Genomic DNA, 20,717 nt, shown 5'->3' with positions numbered 1-20,717 from the left:
TCCAGGTTGATGTTCATCAGGATTTCTTTCTGTCAAAGATAAAATTGCTTAGAACAAGGTAATGAGAAGTTAAGACGCTTGTACAGATACATTAGGACAGCACTTAGCATTTCTCAGATGCAGAGGTAGAGAAGCTCCACACCAGATCAGATGTGACTTCAGACTTGAAATTGCTCAGCCTGCAGGCCTACTAGGTCATTACTTATTGTCAAAACTATCATCTCACATCTCCCTTCTATGTGTCTGTAGTGACTACAGGTCTGTAGTGACCAAGTTCTGACCAGGATCAGAAGGAGGGGTGTTCCCAGCACCTCTGTCAGGAGGGACTTGCAGAGGTTTTTCCTGGGTACTGGGATACTGGGTTCAACCCCATCGAGGTGAGTGAGCTACCAGGTCCTTTTAAGGCAAAGGTGGTAGAATTTTCAGGGCAAGAATGGGATCACCATGATAAAGAGATGGTTTCCAAGGCTCCCTAAGGAGCTAGAGCAGGATTAAGGGTAAGGGCTAGGGAGACAAAGGAGGAGAAGGGAGAATGACAGATTGTCTGCAGTCCCTGATGTTTGAGGGTAGATGAGAACTAAGATCGGCATTACAGAAAGTCTACCTGGAACAACACAAACTACTCATTATTTTCTGTGACTACAGCAAGCTGCTGCCGTGTGTCAGGCCTGAACACAGATGAAAACTGAAATAGTTACCAGTGTAGAAAATACTTATCTGCCAAAATACTTAGCTGCCAAAAAAGACTCCTGATCAGCTAAACTGATTTTTGACTGGCCAAGTTAAGGGACAGAGTCACTCAAATTCTATAGGTGCTTTGTAATACTTCTGACAAATGTAGTAAGCTATCCAGTAAGATCAGGTCTGAGAATGCTTTGTGTCACCTAAAAGGGAACTGGAGTCTATCCGTAGAACTAGACTATCATATTTTATGTTAAGCGAAAATCTAGCAGAGAGACTGATTTCCTTTTTTTGTTTTCATGTAGATATTGCTTTTCCTCATAAATGGGAAAACTTACATTTTCCATAAAGTCTGTGACAGCTTTACCTTTCCAGCATGGCCGGTGCTTTGACATCTGCCATCAGCTAGCCACTTTGGAACAGATAACAAATCCATTTTGAGAAAGGTTTCCATAAACAGTAAAAGCCTTATATATGACAACAGCAAATGTTGGTTTGGTTTAAAGTAATCAAAATAAAATGTCCTATAATAGTTTAGGAAGTCTGGAAAAGCCTAGAAAGGAACAAAAATAAGGACAAAAAAGAGGAAGCAAATATGCCATGACACAGAGAAGAAGAAACAGTGTAATCCCAGCTAGAAGATAGCTTCTAAAATAACTGCTAGAGCTTTTTTCTAGAATTAAACCCAATAGCACTACTTGCAGTGTGCTGAAAACAGGTTGTGAGGGGAATAAAAACCACAATGTGATATATTGCCAAGGAGAATAAAGTTTTGGATAAACAGAAAAAGGAAGGTTCAAATGCTAGCCATTGAGCAGTAACTGAGCCACTAGTAACTTTTGGGGTTTTGTAGTTCTTACACATATAAATAGAAAGCTGAATATGTATATTTCTGTGAAATCCATGTTTCTGGAGCATTAATTCTCTAAACATTTGCAAATATTGTCAGGGATAAATTCCAGGGAGACAGGTTTCTTTATACAGAAGGATGTACAGAAGACTCATCTATGTTCTTTTAATGCACCTTCTGTGCATTTGTGTTGCTTACTAATCACTTTTTAAAACATGTCTGAAAAAATACAGCAAGTTTGTTTGTTGTTGGAAATTTTCATCTAGAGGATCTTTATATATTTGCCTCAAACTACTGTTACAATTGGCTGCTTTTGCTAGTCCTAAAATCTTCCTGCACTGGTGTGTCTTTGCTCTCCCTTATTTGTCTGCAAACCTTCTCTGCTTCGTATGTGCTTTTGTTGGCTTAGCATGCTCACATCCCAATCTTACCTCATTTGTTTTCATTTTTATAGTTCATCTACTTACTATTACTGTGTGAGGAGCTATTTTATGAGGAAGCCTAGAAGCCTTTGCCAACATAAAACTTGCCAAGAGAAGGTGTAAGTGTCTGGTGCTATGCATGTGCTTTCGCATCTAGCTTCTAGTTCAAACATACTGTGGGAAAATTACAGTTCAGTCTTTTCGGCTTTCTTCAAACACTTAAGAAAACGACATAGTTAAAAAGTTGCATGGGAACAGAAATTGTTTGGTTCAATCCTCTTCTCTGAAAGCTCCAAGTTTTCTAACACAGTATAGTGACCTACCTTTTTCTGTATAATGTCAGGAAAAAATAACCTTCTTTCCCTCTTAAAAACAACCTTGAACTCTAGAATATGTTTTTTTCCTGGCCCGTTTTATTTTTCTTAATTAGCAGCTGGTGAAATCACAATGTAGTTATATAATTATTTATCACCTGAGGGAGATCCCACTTCATTCAATGAAGGTATTTTAAGAAATACCTGACCTTCCTGTATTTTCAGGTATGATTTTTTTTTTTCTTTAGATTGTTCCTGATCCTATTCTGTGCAGTATTACATGGTGTACGATAGTGCAGCAAATAGGAAGGAGGCCACTGGGCAAGGGGAAGCCCTTTGACTTAGCAAGTGGAAAGAAATCTTCCTCTCCAAAGATAATAAGCTGTTTGTTTTCACATCAGTCAAGTCGACAGGAGGAAGAAAGGAATAAAACAGTTTGTTTACTGGTCATTTCTAATCATTGATTCTACATCATTCTATTTTACATTTTCTGCTGTTTGCACATATTTTCCTTCTGATGCTTGAGTGTATTTTCTTCAGCATATTGCCTTTATCCGAAATTCATCTGATGCATGTGTTGCATCACTTTGGCTTATATCAAAACCAAGAATCTTTGTGCTGTTCCTGCTAGTTACAGCTGGTTAACATCTCCTTATTTCATGCTGCCACACAAGCCCTAGGCACGTCAGGCCTTAACAGGAACAAAAGGTAGGATACAAGATTTAACCTCACCTACAGATTTTTCCTCAAAAATCTTCCATGACTTACTGAAAAGTCTTTGCTCTGATCCTAAATGCTTTCAACGTATTTTAAAAGGAAAATACATTGTGCTATATTCACAGGCTGGGAAAACTTACAGGAAGAAAAGGGTCTTAATAAACGAGATTTTCCTTGAGAATAACTGAAGATGTAAAAAGTAATCAATTAAGATGTAACTGGAAACGTGACTGTACAGTTTCTACTGCAATAGCACTTCTGCTTGTCATGGAGGCCTTTAGTATTATGTTCCTGTGTAAGTCCATAGAAAGAAACATTCTTCATCAAGCTAAACTTTCATCCTAAAACGATTTTAACAGATGAGGGGAGGGAAGAAGCAGAATGATCACCATGGTACAACTGGCACAAACTCTTAATCCGTGATTATGTTTCAAGCAAAAGCTACCACTCTAACTTGTGATTTATTATCTAAATAATTACCAATATTTCCTTTTTGAAAGCTGTGAAAGCACTTGACCTTGTCCATTGTTATTTGGTCAAGGAAGCACAGAACAACTAGAAAGAAAAAAGTATCTGTTCAATAGTTTTCTAATATAGAAAGTGCTGGCTAATCCTTATAAGAATCGGCAAGGAAGCTATGTATTATTCTTAACTCCATTCTAAAGGAGAGCCAGAGATTGTCAAACTTATAGATAGATAGATAGACAGACAGACAGACAGTAGGGATTTGGGCAGGTATTTGTGAGACATGTCTATCAAGCATTCAGTGAGGACCCAATAAAAATCTTTTATTCCTATCCCTCCACTCTATCTCATTATGGGTGGCAGATAATGCATATCTTTGCCATTAGTTCTATTCATTTATCAGTCTCTGAAAACAGTTTTTTACTGCATTTATTTTCAGGAATTGTTTAATCCACCTCTAACACAAATTTACAGAAATAAACCCATTTTTTTCTTACACTAGTTCAACAATTAGAAAGCCTTTAAAAACTAAACACAGTTTCACATTTAGCATCAGACTCTCACACACTGCTTGTTAATGAACTTTTGTATCAGGCACAGAGAGCAGACAGCAGAAATGGCAAGTCAATGCCAGCATGTTTCTTGAATTGCTCTCTGAAGAAAAGGAAGAAGAGTAGAGGCACTGGAAGTTTAATTATGGTTGTCTCCAGTGTTAAATTTTGCAATTTTTATTTAGGTCAAATAATTGACTTGGCAGAAAGTATCCAAATAAACATGATAAAATCCTGTTCTGTTGAAATAGAGCTTATATAGAAAAATTACCAGGTAAATTGGTATGTATTTTAGATGTTTAAAAGGGTTAAAAGTTAGTGTTGAAGAAGCAGCATATTCAGAAAAAGAAGTCATAGCTGTAGTACAAAATAATGTAAAATGAAAAATAGAGCTAAATAGTCTTTGAGCTGCAGGGAAACCTGAGTTCTAGAAAGATTTAGACCAGAAACCACGTAGTTAGCATAATGAGCATATGTTGTGTTATGGTGCTTTTAAAAAATCATGGGGTTTGGGGGGCATATTGAGTAGAAAATTTTCCCAGTGAGAATGAGTCACTCCATATTTGTTCCTGAAATAACCACATTAAGAATAGGATGCTTTCTTCTAGTTTTCTCCATACCTGAAATCTGTTGGTAAATTGGAGGGCAAACTGGAACCCTAACTAGTCTTAACGAAGTCAACTTTTCGTGCCTTAAGGTTAACACACTTAATAAAAAGTCAGTTAATGTCTATAGCTTACATTTGACTGCTAAACTTTCACTCCATGTTAAGATTTTTTGTTTTACTTTTTATTACTGAGCATCCCTTCCATGGGCAGAGCCCATCAATATAATAGAACTATTTTCCTTGATTTTAGGGTGTAGTCAGGCTGACCTCTCTGACTTTACTCAATGCTTGCAGCAGCACTAGTGGCACAAAAGGTCATTTCCTGATTTATAATTCACTAAGCAATACAAAATGGCAGCTGCAGTCTCTGTATACTTATTTGGGGCAAATACCAGAGAACCAAGTAGCTGCTTTCCTGTCAAGAAACGCCTAAAAGTTTTAGATGTAACAGCTCCAGTTACACTACCAAATAATTTTAACTTTAAATAACTAAACTGAAGCCCTTCCTAAGTATATAAAATACACGTAGCAAATTAGACTATAAACCTACAGTATCACAGCTGGTAGGATTTCCTTTAATAGAACTATTCTGTCAGTTTAGAGAATGTATCTGTGGCTTAATATAGTTCTTTATTTCATATGGGCTCTAAAATAATAAATTTTGAGTAGGCCAGAGATAACAAACATTTCAAGTATCATCTGAAGGCAAGAGAAGAAAAGAATTATAACTGACCCCTGGTCTAAGAGTCACGGTTGAAAGAGGACTGAAAATTTAGATATCCTTTCCTCTGGGAACAGTATTTTGTGTACTTCTATTAATAGCACTTTCCACTACAAATCATGTCACTAGTTTTGTAGTGGTGCTAATCGGCGCTACTAGAGATATCAGATTTTGGTGTTTAGTAATTTCTGTTGTAGTGGATAAGTATTCACTACTCGTATTTAGTGGTGCTCCACCATATGCCTTTAGAATCCTTGTGCCTTTTCTACAGACTGAAAGCATGAGATTTGTTTTCACATGTCTTCATGTTATTTGGAGATCCCTAAATGAATGCAACTGTTTAGAAAATCCTCCATACAGAGCTTCATCTCTAAGCCTCATCTCCAGATGGAAGACATCAGACTGCAGGGATCACTTTCTTAATATGCAAGAGCTTAAAATATTCAAACATATTAAAAATTCTGATTTTTTAATGCTTAAAATACCAATCTTTTCCAGCAATCCAAGTTTTTTTCTGGAATCCAATGCCAAGCTCAATACATCTTCTTTGACAATGAACGTAAAAGACATACAGTACTGAAAGTAACAGAACCACAAAGATCTAAAATGTTGCTTAGTTCGGGAGGCTTACAACCATTTTGTATCTGTTAAATTTTTTGTTTCAACAAGGAAAAAGGCATACATACTTGGTTACTAATGTCCTAGGCAATAACTGACTAGTGGCAAATATCAACCCTGAAACTCTCAAAAATACTTTAGTGCATGGCCTTCTCTTTGGTGGCATCATTTCCCATTCAAAAATACTCTCGGTGGCTGTACGCAGGGGTGGGATACAGGAGATGACCTTTGACAACTGCAGCAGTTTTTTTTCTGTGGGACAACATTCATTCCGTCCACAAGGTTTCCTATTGTTGAACTCTCAATATACCATTTCAGCTTTATTTATGTAGGGTTACACCAAGAAGGGAACTACTGGGTGGTTTATGACAAGATTGCTGCTGCAAATTTGGTACCTTCTGTGATTTGTGTCACCCATTTGAGCCTCAGCCATAAAGCTGCACTTTTTATCAAGAATATTTGTGAATATATAACTGCTCTGAAGACATATGAGCAATAAATAATTCAAAGTTATCTATCTTCCCTGCAGTTTTCTTATACACCTACCACCTTTTAATGTTCAGTTGGCCTGGAAACAATATTCTTTATGGCACTTCCAGTACAAAAATGTTTACTGACTGGCAGTAGACTATTGATTTCCAGTGTGATACCTTGAAAATAAACCATTACCCACTGTCTCCATCTGCTTAGCTCTCCCATCTGCTATTAGCCCAGAGAAGCCTTGTTTTGCATTTTGATTCCCTAAAAATGTCCATTTTCAATTATTGATTCCAAAATCATAACAATGTGATTGAATTCATTATTCCTTTTTCTCTCCCTCTCCCCCATCCCTTTCTTTTCTTTTCAGCTCTATATCCATTTACAGTCCTAAGGAGAATCCTAATGCATTTGATGCTGCTGCTTTCTTCCAGTCAGTGGGAAATTTCCTGGGGATCTTTGCTGGATCATTTGCCATGGGATCCTCTTATGCTGTTGTCACAGCTTTAATATCCTTCATGGTTTGTTTTCAGAGAGAAAAATCTATATATGTTGGAAAAAATATATGGTATCCCAGACTGACCATCTTTAGTTTTAGCTTGGACTTTCTCACTGTTGATTCAAGTCTTTGAAAACAGATAAATCATAAATGGATAGGAAATTTCACTTGTCAGAAGCCACAAAGACCTTAATATGCAAATTTATTTTTAACATTAGGCAAGACTCTGGTCTTTATTTTCCTAAAAATGTAATAATTTATAAATAGTAAAGTGTTCTGAAGTATTTTGAGGTTAAAACATGGATTTATGTACTACAGCAACTTATTTATGAACTACAGACTAGCAGCAATTATACAAAAATACAAGGCAAACACTAGACTACAAATAAAGTCAGTCAGTTTATCTAAACTAGAAATAAAAGGCGTATCTGTTGCCCTACATTTTTTATTGTGTTTCACAGTTCTTCATGTAAAATGCTGTTGTAGAAAGGGCAGCGATTTCCATCTTTCTTGCACTGATGCAATTGTAAACAAATGCCAGTTTGTTCACAAAATTAGACAAACTTACTTTCTTTTCCCTTTTTCTGGGAAAAGAATATCAAATGCAACCAGTTAGGCATTAGTTCAACAACCGCAGTAGTACTTGAAATAGCCAACTTGTAGAATTCAGCTGTTTAAAGCCTGTGCTGGATTTTCCTCCTTGCCATACTTTAGAAGCTGTGCAGTTTTTCCTGAATTCAACTTGTATAGATGAGTATTGGTGGGGGAGCTTTCTATCTTTCATCCTTTATCAGGTTGGGGACAATTTTAGCTTAAAAATCAGTTCAGTTTTTATTTTTCCTTAGTAATCTTTTAGCACTTGACAAAATTTACAAAGCTGTGTGAGTTTCCTATGTTGGAGACTGGTCTGTTTTTCCTCCTATCCTGGAGTGCCTTCTTATCAGCAGAAGCCGCTGGTCTTACAGGTAAGTGTTGCATTTTATTGAATAAAAGCAGCTTTAGCATATATCTCTAGTATGGAAAAATGGCATGTTTATTTTGGGCATGACAATATATATAAAGCTTCTAAAAGACAGTTGCTATATTGGAGATGGTTTCATCTTTAAGAACAAATATGTAGAGACATTGAAGAGTTCTGCCAAAGACCTATTAGATCAGGCTAAAATCCTCAGTCTTTCTTTCCTACCTTCCCTACATTGTCCCATCCCTATTAGTCCCACTATTAATCCCTCTATTTTCTGCCCAGCTATGGGATCAAAGATGACAGTAGGTATGAGGAAGCAAATATACAGTGCCATGTGATGATCAGAGACTGTGTGCTCCTCTGCCTGCACTGAATGTCCTGGTCCCTCCTCCTTTTTCCCAACTGTCAACGACTAAACAGAGGACAGGGTCACTCTCAACATTGTCAGTGGGTTGCAGCCACCTCTGGATATTTTTAAAAATTTCATCTTGTTCAGTGCAACTACATAAACACCTTTTGCAACAGGAGAGGTACAGTCATGTCAGGTAGAAAGATGTGCAATCTGATTGGTTTTTTGTAAACACTGAGAAAGAAATTGTACAGTCACAGTCAAGTACATACCTAGGGACTGCATTAAAGAGTCCACAGAAGTTCAGGCAAAAATTGTAAATGCTTATAGTTTACCTAGACAGCAACCTATTATATAGTGTGATTTGAAAGAATGAAGTTCGTAAGACCCTGATTGTTTTAATGTTCTTGATGCTGTCACCTCTGAAATCTAGTGCTCTAATTAATGTCAGGGAACATCAGGAAAAGAAAGCTCCTTAATGGAATGTTAATGCAGCTCATGCTGGTTTGTTTGCAAAATTGTTCAAAGCCTTTTGAAGTCAACAGTTATATTTTTACTGACTTCTGTGAAGCCAGCATGTTACTTTTTTAATATTAGCCACACAATCAAACTATTTCCAAATGGGTATTAACATCTGCATCTTCTGGCATCTTTGCCTTATTAAATATACAATCTTGCACCCTGCTTACTGACAAAATTTTCAGGCCACTGAATAAAAAGAGGGGCACATGAACTGAACAAAAGGGTGGTATTCCATCACATGGAGAAAATCATATACCAGCTGGAATAAAAGTCCATTTTGTGTTTTAACAGCTCTTAAAAATGTGACATGATTACTACATAGAAATCGAAGCAAAGAAGGATGATTGTTAATCACTTGCTTCCTACTGGAGGTACTGATTTCCTAATCCAACTACTTCCAAGGAAGGACTGTTTTAAAATACATTCCTAGCTGAGAACAAGGATGCTATGTTTCGGCAAATACACAACTGATAAATTATACATTATACCCAGAAAGTGGATTTGTAAGGGAAACCCTAATATCTTTCAGAGCCTCAGGTGCTGCACCAAAGGTAATTTCCATTTCTTGGGCATAGGAACAGACTGTATCTCCAGAAAAAAAAAATAATTGGCATATGTCTTTTTTGCACATAGCAAATGTGATGACAGACAGCATAGTGTCTCCTGATAGTCACTCTGAAGAGTGTTTCATTTCTCTTTTCTTTTGCAATATATAAAATATCTGAAATAAAAGATTTAATTATTGAACACCACAGATGATTTTTACAGTAGCCATGTTAAGGAATTTTAAATGGACAGAGGGAGACCCAGAGAAAGAGAGTGAAATCAAAGTAAAGTTCCAATTTAAGGGAAAAAAATAGAAAATTGTTGGAAAATTTATCTATTTCTTCTAAATAAAGGAAATTATATAGGCATATAAAAGAAAACTGCTCTGCCAACACACAAATTCCAAGGAAAACATATCAAGCCCTTTCAGGTCTGTCACTAGCCTTTCTTTCATGGGTGTGTTCTGAGTTTCAGGTGGAAATTGTTTAATTAAACTGCTGTGAGGAGGCAAAGTTTAATCAGTTGAGTCTGTCATTTAGTTTCTGTGAAAGGCTTGTGTCAGAAGCTGTTAGAGTGGAACTCATGGAGCCTTTCTTGTAGCTTCAGAAGTTCTATGGTGTGTTTTATAAATGCATTGACTTTATTAGTATTGCACTAACATTACACTTTAGAGTGGGTATTTTTAGTTACTTGGTTTAACCAGTTTTGATGTTGTTTTCATCTTCTCTCAGACTCCTCTGAAACAGCTCCAACTTCCTTCCTTTCAAAATATGACTAAACATCCAGTGCAGCAGGAGAATTACTGCATTGGTTAAGAAACTTTCAGCTGACTTGGGTTCTGTTGCAGGTATAGATTTCAGAGGTGGCTCTGATTTCTCATACCCGTGCTAAGGAAATCTGTGTAAAATGCAGTTATTGGGTGCAGTCTCCCACATGGGTGTGTTATGTACAAAGCACCTGTTGCAGAAGGTGCAGGGAGCCCAGGGAAAAGTCAGTCATCTGTCAGAACACACTCAGCTCTTAATCCATACTCTATCATTTCTGGTCTTTCCCAGCTTACTTGCTTTGCCCTTTGTCTGTCTTAATGCATACATCATCTGGTTTCACAGCCAAGTATGTCTATTCTCAAAATCCATCATTACCATTAAAGAGAGCATAAAGATCATGCAATGACACTGCTGGACCACTCCATTCAATGAACTAAACTGCTAGTTTGAAGTCTTTGACTTCAGTAGACTTGCTTCAAAAGTTAACTCAACCCATTGTACATTTGCGCCTATATTCATCTTCACTGTCCTTGGATATCGTGTCTCCTCTGTTCATTCCTTCTAAGTGAACTTCAGAGGATTAGCACTAGACATCAGTATTTCCCCATAGTTATTAAATAATGTAACTGCAAAATCATTTTATTCATATAATGCTTTTTACACTAGTTCTTCAATCACTATGAGCCTTTTGAGATCTAATATTGAAATATGTCATAATTTATAAATAACATGCTATATTGGTTTTGTGTGGGTATAGTAGGTAGTAGAGCTCACTTGTTTAGCTTGCAGATTTTTTAAAGAAAATGTAAATGGAGAGTAGTACAGGTCAACATTTTGTAATTTTTTTTTCCTCTACCGCAAGATACATAACACACAATATATGGGCCTGACCCTGGTTGAAAAATAGATGTGATTAAACCAGCAAATCTAAATAATCTGGGATGACTACACAATTATTGTTATGCTGATAACTGTAAATTATAAATCAGTGTTATGGTTATTAATCTTATAAACTATATCATCAAGCTGTGACATGTGCACAGTAAATTGATTCTTATACTGTAGAATCTTAATTTGTGCACTTTCTGATTTGCCCTGAAGTGTATCAGTCCTGACTGCTGAGCAAAGCTGTAATAACAGAGTGCTATAGTAAGGTCAGTGTTAATATAGTTGCTTTCATTTTCAAACTTCATTACAGAGTATTTACTAGTAGGCTATGAAAAAAAATCATAAAAAATTTAAATTAAATACTTGTCAAAATAAATGAGTAAAGTACATCTTGCATTTATTAATTGCTTGTTCTCTTGCTTTATAATTAACAGAATTTGCTATTTTTTAAATGATCACTCAGTCATTAGTCTGTGAAAGATTCCATGATGTATATGGGCATTTAATGTTCACCTCATTTAGACCCTCTCTATCTACAGCTGTGTGAACTAAATAGATATTCAAATAAAGAGATTAATATACCTTCAAAAATGCACACAAATATATGTATGTGAATTAATTTGCATGTATGCATTCAATCAACACATACTTCAAAGTCATACAGAATTTATCAGTGTAAAAGCATCAAAATTACAGCAAATCACCTCTGATTTTTACATGCCAAAGACCTGTGCTATGAAGCTAAGAAAGAGAATACATCTTGAAGGAAAAAATGTTGGAGGGGATCATCTTTGTTCCTTTACTGGTTTTCAGAACCCAGCCCAAAATTATTGTTTTCTGATCATTATAAAGGAAATAGCTTGTGATAGTAAATTACTGCTGCTTCCTTACCCTGAGCAATTGTTGTCTGAACATTTCATGATATGTCTGACACCTGCCTTATTCAAGGGCTCACAGGAGAGAACAGTCTACCTGGTGAGAAAGCTTTTCCTCCAAAAATAAATAAGCAGTTTATTATGACTGATGTACCCAGGACAAGTCCAAAGATCTGGTCTCTCACTGGAACACTTTTGTGCTGCCTTTCTGTTTAGAACATAGTAAGAACACATCACCAACTTCCAGTTCCTTTAGTACTGATGACAAAGTGCATTTATTCTCGTGGTTGTTCACTGTTCCTGTCCATTTGCTGTAATTTTTCTTGGATCCATCATCTACCTCATTGCTTTTATAAAATGTTGTGACCAGTTCTTCTTTAATCAGAAGGGATCTACCAAAACATTTCTTGAGCACTCTGAGCACAATGCAGGTTGGTACCTGATTGGCTTTAGTTCACTGAGCTGACATTATTTTATAAAAGGAAGTTATTCTGGGCTTTAGATTCTAAACTTTGTGGTTTTCTTTGCTTTATTCATAAGTATTGTGCCATGTTGTGTCATGCAGAGAAGTAGGCAGACTCCCCCCAGTAATGAGGGAGAAGGGATATCTTGGCTTCTAGGTCAAAAGAAAAGAGACCTTAACTCTCTTAAGCTGTAGTTCTGCCACTCCTAGGAAGAAATTTGGGTCTAATTAGGAAAACAGGCTCTTCATAGATAAGAAGATGGCATTTGCACTGCTGTGCAGAGATGGATGATAAATGGGCTAGTTTGCTACAAATTACTAATCCATTACTTGGCTGTAGGACTTCATAAATGGCTCTGGATGGTCTATGTAGTATTCTAAGATGGGTAATGTCAGGTAGATCCTGTACTTTAGAGGAAGCTCTAGACATACTTTGGTGACCTATAAGCCACTCTGTGCATATTCAGTTACCCATTCACCCTTTCAACAGCAACACTTGACCAGACTATGCACACACTTGAGTCAGTGCTTGGGCCTGGCGCATTTAGGTCCTGTTGTAGGTACAGCCTTTTAAGACAGTAAGGGAAGAAGAGAAAGACGATTGTTTTTAGAGAAAAGTACATATTCCAGCATGGCATTAGGCTGAGATCAATGATCAGTTGCATAAAATGGAAATAGTGGAGTCTTATTACTATTGAATAGGTTCAGGATAAACAGGATAAGCACTTGGCACATCTAGAATAAAACCTGTTATGTCTCACCATAGGAGTTCCAATCTGAATTGAATTCAGCAATTCATTTGGCATTACAAAAGTACAAGACTGAAGCAGATCTCAGCTGAAGCAGCCAGGTGCAATACCAGTGATAAGTCCTCAGATGAGGGCCTAAAAAATTCTCTCAGCTCTGTCCTTTGTTGCTTTCTGTCACTTCAATGTAAAATCAACCTCAGACAACTCCAGAGATGAAAGTTTCATGAACAAAGCACCAGCTTTGGTTCGGCATTGGTGCAGGTCTGGTGAAAGAGGCCTTAAATCTTTGCTTTAGTATCAAGAAAATTATTAATCACCTTCATACTCTCAGTGAAAACAGACTGAATAGGGATATTTGTTGCTACTGGGTTTACAGCCTCATTACTGCAACTATTTGATGCAGAAGACAGTGCCTTATTTCCTACCACTCACATTTCCTGTCTGCACTGGGATGTGTCCAGTAGGTGCTGTGGAAATATTCTGCCATAAACAAGACTCCAAAGTAAATGTTATCTGATTTAAATAGTTTCTCTATTACCCAGTCCTCATTGTTCTCTTTTCCACAATTTCACTGCCTTGATAAAAGACCAGTTCCCGTTGCTTGTTTTACCGTGGAATTTGCAGTATCTTGTGCATCATTAGAGAGGCATCCCTGAAGCTCTGGAATGTTTCAAAGCTGGAATGAAAATCAGTCAGTTTACCTATAGATCTTTTCAAATGAAGTTACACATTTTATCCACTCCCTTGTTTCCCCAGAAGGTAGAGGTTTGGGGTGTTTTTTTCTAAATTCCTTTTTTTACTACTAGAAGACCTGACAGCTAGAGACATAATGTCAGTTTTATTCTCTCAGATTAGAAAAATCTAAAGTTTATATTGTGGCCAGTCACTTCCAGGTTTGCAATAAAAGCACACTGCACATGCTGCCTTTCTCTGACAAAAGACAGACTGTCTTCCAGTTTTTCTCTTAGCACCAGATATTGAAAAGCAAGGGTCCATTTCCTTTTGCATATTTGTGAAATGATCCAAAAAAAAAGATTATTGTCTCTCAGTGACAATATAGGAATTATTTTTAGATTAACACTTATAAATTAATGCTCACACTATCAGCAAAATATTTCAGATGATGTTACTCCTTTATCCTATATTATCTTTTGATATTACTAGCTTTTGTCCTAACAACAATTTCAACTACAAGTATTCAGCAAAACTAATGTAAGAATAAGTTTTCTAATTGTATTAACAGATAACAAGCTACCACTATTTTTCTGTTATATAAGGAGAGAAAAAAAAAAAAAAATCAGTTAAAATGGTAGAATTTCATTTCTAATAAAACCTCCTCAAAGAGGCCAAGCTGCAGCTGAAAGTTTACTAGTGACTATAAACATTTTACCGTGAAGTTTCTCATTTTTTATATTAAGTGAAAAATTTCAGTAACTTTATTAATAAACATAGGCAGCTGTACTGCATGTAACAACTGATGACCCATTTCAACTCCAAACTTCCCTGTTTACTTTAGGTTAGGGTTTTGTTCAGAAATTGTAGTACTAAGTATCTCCGTAATTGCTAAATTTGCCACTTAAAAATGAAACAATGTAATGGCACTGAAAAAGTGAGGTGAATCTCCAAAACCGTGAAATTAAAGCACTGAGCACTAAGGACCATCTCGCTTCATCTGCCTCCCTGCATCTAATACTTTTTGTTTACAATTCCATTATTATGATATTTGGTCTTATCTGTTTCTCTGTGAAAGAAAGCCTGCAAAAATTTAACTACCCAATTTATGTGTCATACACAGTTCATACAGTATTTTGCTGCTCAGCTAACTTCAAAATCCAGCATTAATAGTCTTACAAAGAAATCCAGATTGCTTTTTCCTTCTAACTAAAAAGTTCTGTTTGCCTCTTTCAGTACTTCTCTTTCCTTTGTAGTTGCATTAACATGTAATTGGTCATTACTCTTAAGTAATCATTTATATGGAAATGCATTACAAACAATTTTCTCCAAGCCTTTTAATGAACCATTCATTGTGAGAGCCATGGCTGGTACATATTAAGCCTTCAATTGTAGCAATTGAAATATTCCACTGCATTCCCCCAGACTTCCCTGGAAACAGGGTATCTGGTTTCTACACTTTCATAATTGCATGGTTAAGATCATTTATTCCTATTGTAAAATCAGATTTAGGCCATTTTATTCCTCATGTCACTCAGTTCTCCCACTACCCATAATTAACAGTTTCTTAGCAATCAAAAAACATTTAGTCAATTTTTAAAATGCAAGACTTGGCATGATGGTGATTCATGTAGAAAAAAGTGACTCAGGAACTCTTATCTCCATTTCTGTTACAAAGCCTGGAGCTAGTGATACTTAGCAACATTACTGATTGGCTATATTTTTTAACTGAAATTTTATTGTTTGAGCATCCAATTGCATATTATTAATGCCTTGAGAATTTTTAAACACCCCAGATCAGTTCTGCAGAATCAAATACAGTTACTGAGAAAAAAGACTTAGACACATTTAAGAGAACAATTTGACCTAACGAAAACATGAACTTCCTGGAATGTATTTAGGCAGTGACAATAATCTCACTACTACTCGCATTTTGAAGAAAAGTCTTAGCATAGTTAGAAAAGAATAAATATCAAAACAGACATAAAATAAATATTAAAAAACAAAGACACAGCAGTTAAAGCAAAGTGGAATTTCTCTTGGCTACAAAGACTGTGTTCTGGAGAAGTAGTACAGGTACTACTTCTTTGCAATATAAAGAGAACCCAGAAGGAAGGAAAATGTCCACAGCGGTTTGTAGGGAAAAAAGATTCACTTTCTCATTTTCTTTCTGATGGCAGTTATCCCTTGTGCCAAATTCATCTCAGAATTTTTTACTCCATACTTTTTTCTTCCATCAAATGCGTATTAATATCAGGCCTCAGTTCTTCCCAGAAACAAGAGGGGCTTACAACTAAAGAAAGTTGGATTTTGTTGGACAACATTTTCACAGTTAACAATCCAAAGAGAGTCAGAAACTTGAGAAAGACATGGTAAGGTAATAATTAGTTTAACTGGTATGTGGCAATGTGCTGTTCCCACACACTCACACTCCCCCAGATGAAACAGTTTCAGCATTGTCTAAATTTTTACTTTGTTTCCTTATCCACGCCATGTTTTGGGGGGAGGAGATATTTCACCTACCTCCAGGGCCCTCTTGCTGTTAAAATACAAACCTTTAGAGGTTTGGATAAGCCTGTTAAAGAACCTATCAAGGCACCGGCACTTTCACCTGACACTTGTTCAGTACATTACCATCCAGTTTTTCCTGTGACTGTGTGAAGCCTGGCCTGCTTCTATTAATACTTTTAAAGTAGCAGATTGTTTTATATTGGGTTTGCCGTGCTAAAGCCTGCAGCACTGTGGATTCTGCCCCCTTACTGAGCCTCTTCTTGCTGGCCTTTGTAAACTCAGGAGTAACCATCCTAGAGAAGATAGAGGAAGCCTTATCCAGTTTCAAATTCAGGACTGAAGGTACAAGCTGGGATTACTTTCACAATTCTACTTCAGGCTCTTTACTTCCAGTAGAAATGGTTTATATGTTTCACTGCATGTTGGTCTAACCCAAGAAATGCCTAGAAAGCTGCTGCACAGTCACACTGCAAGGATGGCTATTGCCTAAACCTGGACAGGTATCTTTTTGCTTGCTTTGTTGCCTCAATGTGTTTCCTTGGATTCATTAGTGTTATTTCAGTATATGTGAGCAGCCTATAAGCTAAAAATTACCTAACAATTTGCAGAGCAGCCCATGAGGAATCAGAACTAAAATGCTAATTAGGGCATGTTGTAGCTCTTAGACAGGAGTCAGTGGGTAGAAGGGCTGAAAGGCACAAGAACTAAAGCAGTGTGGAGTGTATGGTGGAAAACTGCCTGTATGTGAACCCCAGAGACCACAGGCATGCGGGGACCACATTGCAGGCTGGCTTTGTGCAAAACCAGTTGTTGCTCACGTGGTGTGCATCTAGAAACACAGCAGAACTTGCACGTTCCACACACTTCAGGAAGTGTGTGTGGAGGTTTTCAGGGGAATGATGATCAGAATGGACATGAACAAGCCCTGAGCTGTTGTGTAATTAATCAACTACGTAGACATGCCCCAAGTTTAAGAAAAGCATAGAGCTTTCTTCCTCCATGGGCATTTACATATGACTACTGATGGACACTTATTTTTGGTTTTCCATTTTCTCCCTGGGTGTTCCTCCCTGTGTTCCTTCTGCCTTATCGGTGTCCAGACCTGACAGGAAATTGCAGTTACAATCTTATCAGCTACTTTAATTATAATACTGCATTACACTGACTATAGCCAATGATTCTAGTGAGCTAGGAAGTGTAATTACCTGCCACATGGCTATAGTCATTGACCTAGTCATTCTGGGCAATGCAGCTTACACCTGCCAGAGCATCACTTTTAAGCAATGTGCTACTGTCCATCTTACACATTGTTACACACTGCATATGCTAAGGCTAACAATCAGGCACAGACTGAAAAGACTTTCCCCTGTTGCAGTCATTCAGTACTAAGTGTTCTCAAACCATTTAAATGTAACCAAATTATTTTTTCCTTTCCAGTTCAGCCTCTGTCAAAATAGTCTGAAGTCCTTCATATTATAATTATGTTAGCCTTGCCTAACTGTCAGTCAGATTATGGTCAGATGTTACCACGTATTAATTCAAACAAATTTTCTACAGTTTTGGGCCAAATACACAACAGTGGAAATGCTATGAATGCATGATGGACCAGGTAGAAGATTCAAGACCTTTATGATATTTAGCAAAGAAAAAAAATGCTAGTTTGTTTGAAAGATGCTCTTATAAAACATATCTTAAAGTTCTTTTGTTATAAAATGCTGTTAGCAGTCTAATTAGCTTTTTTATGCAGCCTTTTGACAAAGCTAAGAAAACAGAAGCAGATAACCGGTTTTTCTTTGAATTTCAGGTATTGTTGCAGTCCTTTTCTGTGGAGTCACACAGGCCCATTATACCTACAACAATCTGTCAACAGATTCCAAAATGAGAACTAAACAGGTAGGGCTTGGAAATAACTGACTTTGTGTCTTCAACTGGTGTAAGGAATGGGCAGAGGTACTGGAATATAGCTGGATGGGATTTCATTAATGCAAAGGAAGAGGCTTATGTCTTCATTAGGGGAAAGACTGGAGATTTTGCTAGGAAGACAATAACAATCCTCTGGATAAGCAAAAAATGTAAGAATCTGTTCTTCCCAAGAGACCTGAAATGTCAGTCAGGGAGATGAAGGGTAAGGAAATAGCAGTTTATGCTAACTTCCATACAAAAATGCTACGAAGTTAAGGCAATGAAAGAGCTCTCATAAATAAGAGAGAAGTGGTCTGAGAGAATGGATCCATGTGGATTTTTGCAAAGGGACTGTGTAAACTGCAGTCTGAATCACAGACTTGAGTGATGACATTTCATTTCTGCCTCATTAAAAATCTGACAAAATTGAAAAGATAGTGATTTTTTTGCACTGTGTTATTTAGAATTTAGAGACAAGAGAAATCTGGTCATCTGTTTTTTGTTTGAACAGGTGACTAGTACAATTTTAATTCTGTTTTAAAACTTGGGGCTGTTCTCAGTACTAGATATATGGCATTGCAATGTTCAAATACTTTTCAGCGCAAGGAGTAACTTTAGACTACCTCACCACTATCCCGTGAGAAGTCATTTAAATGCCATTTTCTTCCCTTTTAATGTTGACTCATATGTCCCAAGAACCCCAGGTTGGAGAAAATCTATCCCCTAGAACAAAATGGAAACATATGGTCCAAGACTATAATTTTCATGATTCGATTTGGTACCTTTTTCAGCAATTCCTCTATTTCAAGCATTGGAAATTTTACGTAGAAAATTTTGCTTCTTGAGCATCTCAATTTAATAAAAAATCCAATTTTCTATCAAAAACAGTTTGATAGAAAAAATACCGGCCACAGTATCAGTTCAACTCTCAGACTCTCTTAGATTTTAAATCACAAAAAAGTTTCTGGTCAGTACTTCCAGAATAAAGTGCTAGCTACTGAATAGGATAAGTCTTCTCAATTGCATTTCTTCATACCAGCAGAGGCTGATGCTTTCAAAAAGTATTCCATCAGAGAAGAGAACCTTTCGCTGACAACTGTATCATAAGGGAATAACATTTATATCCACTATAGAATTGTTTCTATTTTGCAGAAATACTGAACTGCATATGCCATTACTACTCTTGCATACAACTGTTACATTTTGAATACAAGGCTTTTTCAGGGATTCATCTGCATGATTTAGTGATACATAGCCTCAGAGAGAGAAGGAGGCAGGCCGTGGTATTTTTGATTACATATGAACCTTTTTCAACTACAGAATTAACTAACATTTATTTTAAATGCATACTGGGTTTGTTCATGTTTACTCTTTTGTTCCCTCCCATTCAACAGTTCAAAACAAAATAGTGAAAATAAACTGAATTTACCCTTGAACACACAGAAGAGGGATTATGTTTCTCTATGGAGCTATGAGTTTTATGCACCCCTTCTATTCTGTTTTTCTCTCGCCCCATAAACTCTTAATCCTCATCCTCCCTTACGATATGGTTCAAAAATTGTTGTTAAATTCCTTTGAATTCTTCTAATTTATTTTCTAATCCAAAGATTACCCTTTCATATGCAGCTGTTTCAGCGAGACCTCCACTGCCTTTTCTTTCTATCCCCCCAAGAATTCTCTTCAAGCAAATTTACTAAGCCACACACTTGGCATTCTCATAATCATATATGACTTCAGTGAATTTTAAATTAATATTGTTGCTCAGATAGACAGCTTCACTTCCAATCTAACTCATTTTTATTACTCATTACTGGCCAAAATCAAGAGTTTTTCAGTTCGCTTATAGAAATATTCCAAAGCAGTCTCTCTCTTTTGTTGCCATATGACAAATCTTTCAATAAGGACTGGTGAGCTGTAATGCATACTGACAAAACAGTGAGTTAAGGCTGAAGCTGAAAGCTAACAAAAACCATGGAAATTAGATTTAAAGCTGTAAATCAGATTGTGAAATTGTGGCATCTGTTTTTAAACAAATGCTTTTTCTCTGCTGCTTTGCGTAATTTTCTTTACATTTTTTACTGGCTGTTAAAATTTCAGTATACAATGATAGCAGTGGTATATCTGGCCATGATGCCAAGTTCTGCATTTCTCATAATACCTCATCATTTATTCTAAAAAATAGGTAAGAAAAAAAAGACCGGTATGATTTTCTTTAGATATTGATATAAAATGAAAATTTATCTACAGTTCTTAAATGAAAATTTAAGAACCTCTATTAAGAATGCCTGTTAAAAGATGGCATGTAATTATTAGTCCCCATGTATCCTATATTATCCAGTCAATCACTGTTTAACAGTCCATGAAAGAGAAATATTAGATTTCAAGCACCTGAAACTTACAGAATCCGAAAGTATAAAGTAACACAAATCTTGTCACAAACAATGGATAATTTTAACAGTCATAAGGAAGATAACAAAGATTTAGTGAAAATGAAGGCTTTAGAGAGTTTTCATTCAATCCAATTATCCCAGTTCTCACTAAGTATTTATAAACATTCTCTCTGTGTGTTTTTATTGTTTGTTTTTAA

At 36.5% G+C, this 20,717-nt stretch overlaps 1 protein-coding gene across 2 annotated transcripts in view; it reads left to right on the top strand.

Annotated features, from left to right (window-relative positions):
- The window catches only part of SLC9A9 (solute carrier family 9 member A9), a 211,184-nt gene that overhangs the window by 77,290 nt on the left and 113,177 nt on the right, over positions 1-20,717 (top strand). For both annotated transcript variants that reach the window (XM_074833838.1, XM_074833839.1), the window contains exons 7-9: positions 6,794-6,932; positions 7,782-7,887; positions 18,033-18,121. In XM_074833838.1, coding sequence (XP_074689939.1) covers positions 6,794-6,932; positions 7,782-7,887; positions 18,033-18,121 — 334 coding nt within the window. The remainder of the gene's footprint in view (positions 1-6,793; positions 6,933-7,781; positions 7,888-18,032; positions 18,122-20,717) is intronic.

Source organism: Strix aluco, chromosome 9 (genome assembly GCF_031877795.1).
Source record: "Strix aluco isolate bStrAlu1 chromosome 9, bStrAlu1.hap1, whole genome shotgun sequence".
Taxonomy (NCBI): domain Eukaryota; kingdom Metazoa; phylum Chordata; class Aves; order Strigiformes; family Strigidae; genus Strix; species Strix aluco.
Note: the sequence above shows the minus strand (reverse complement) of the source record. Positions and strands in the feature narration are given on the sequence as shown.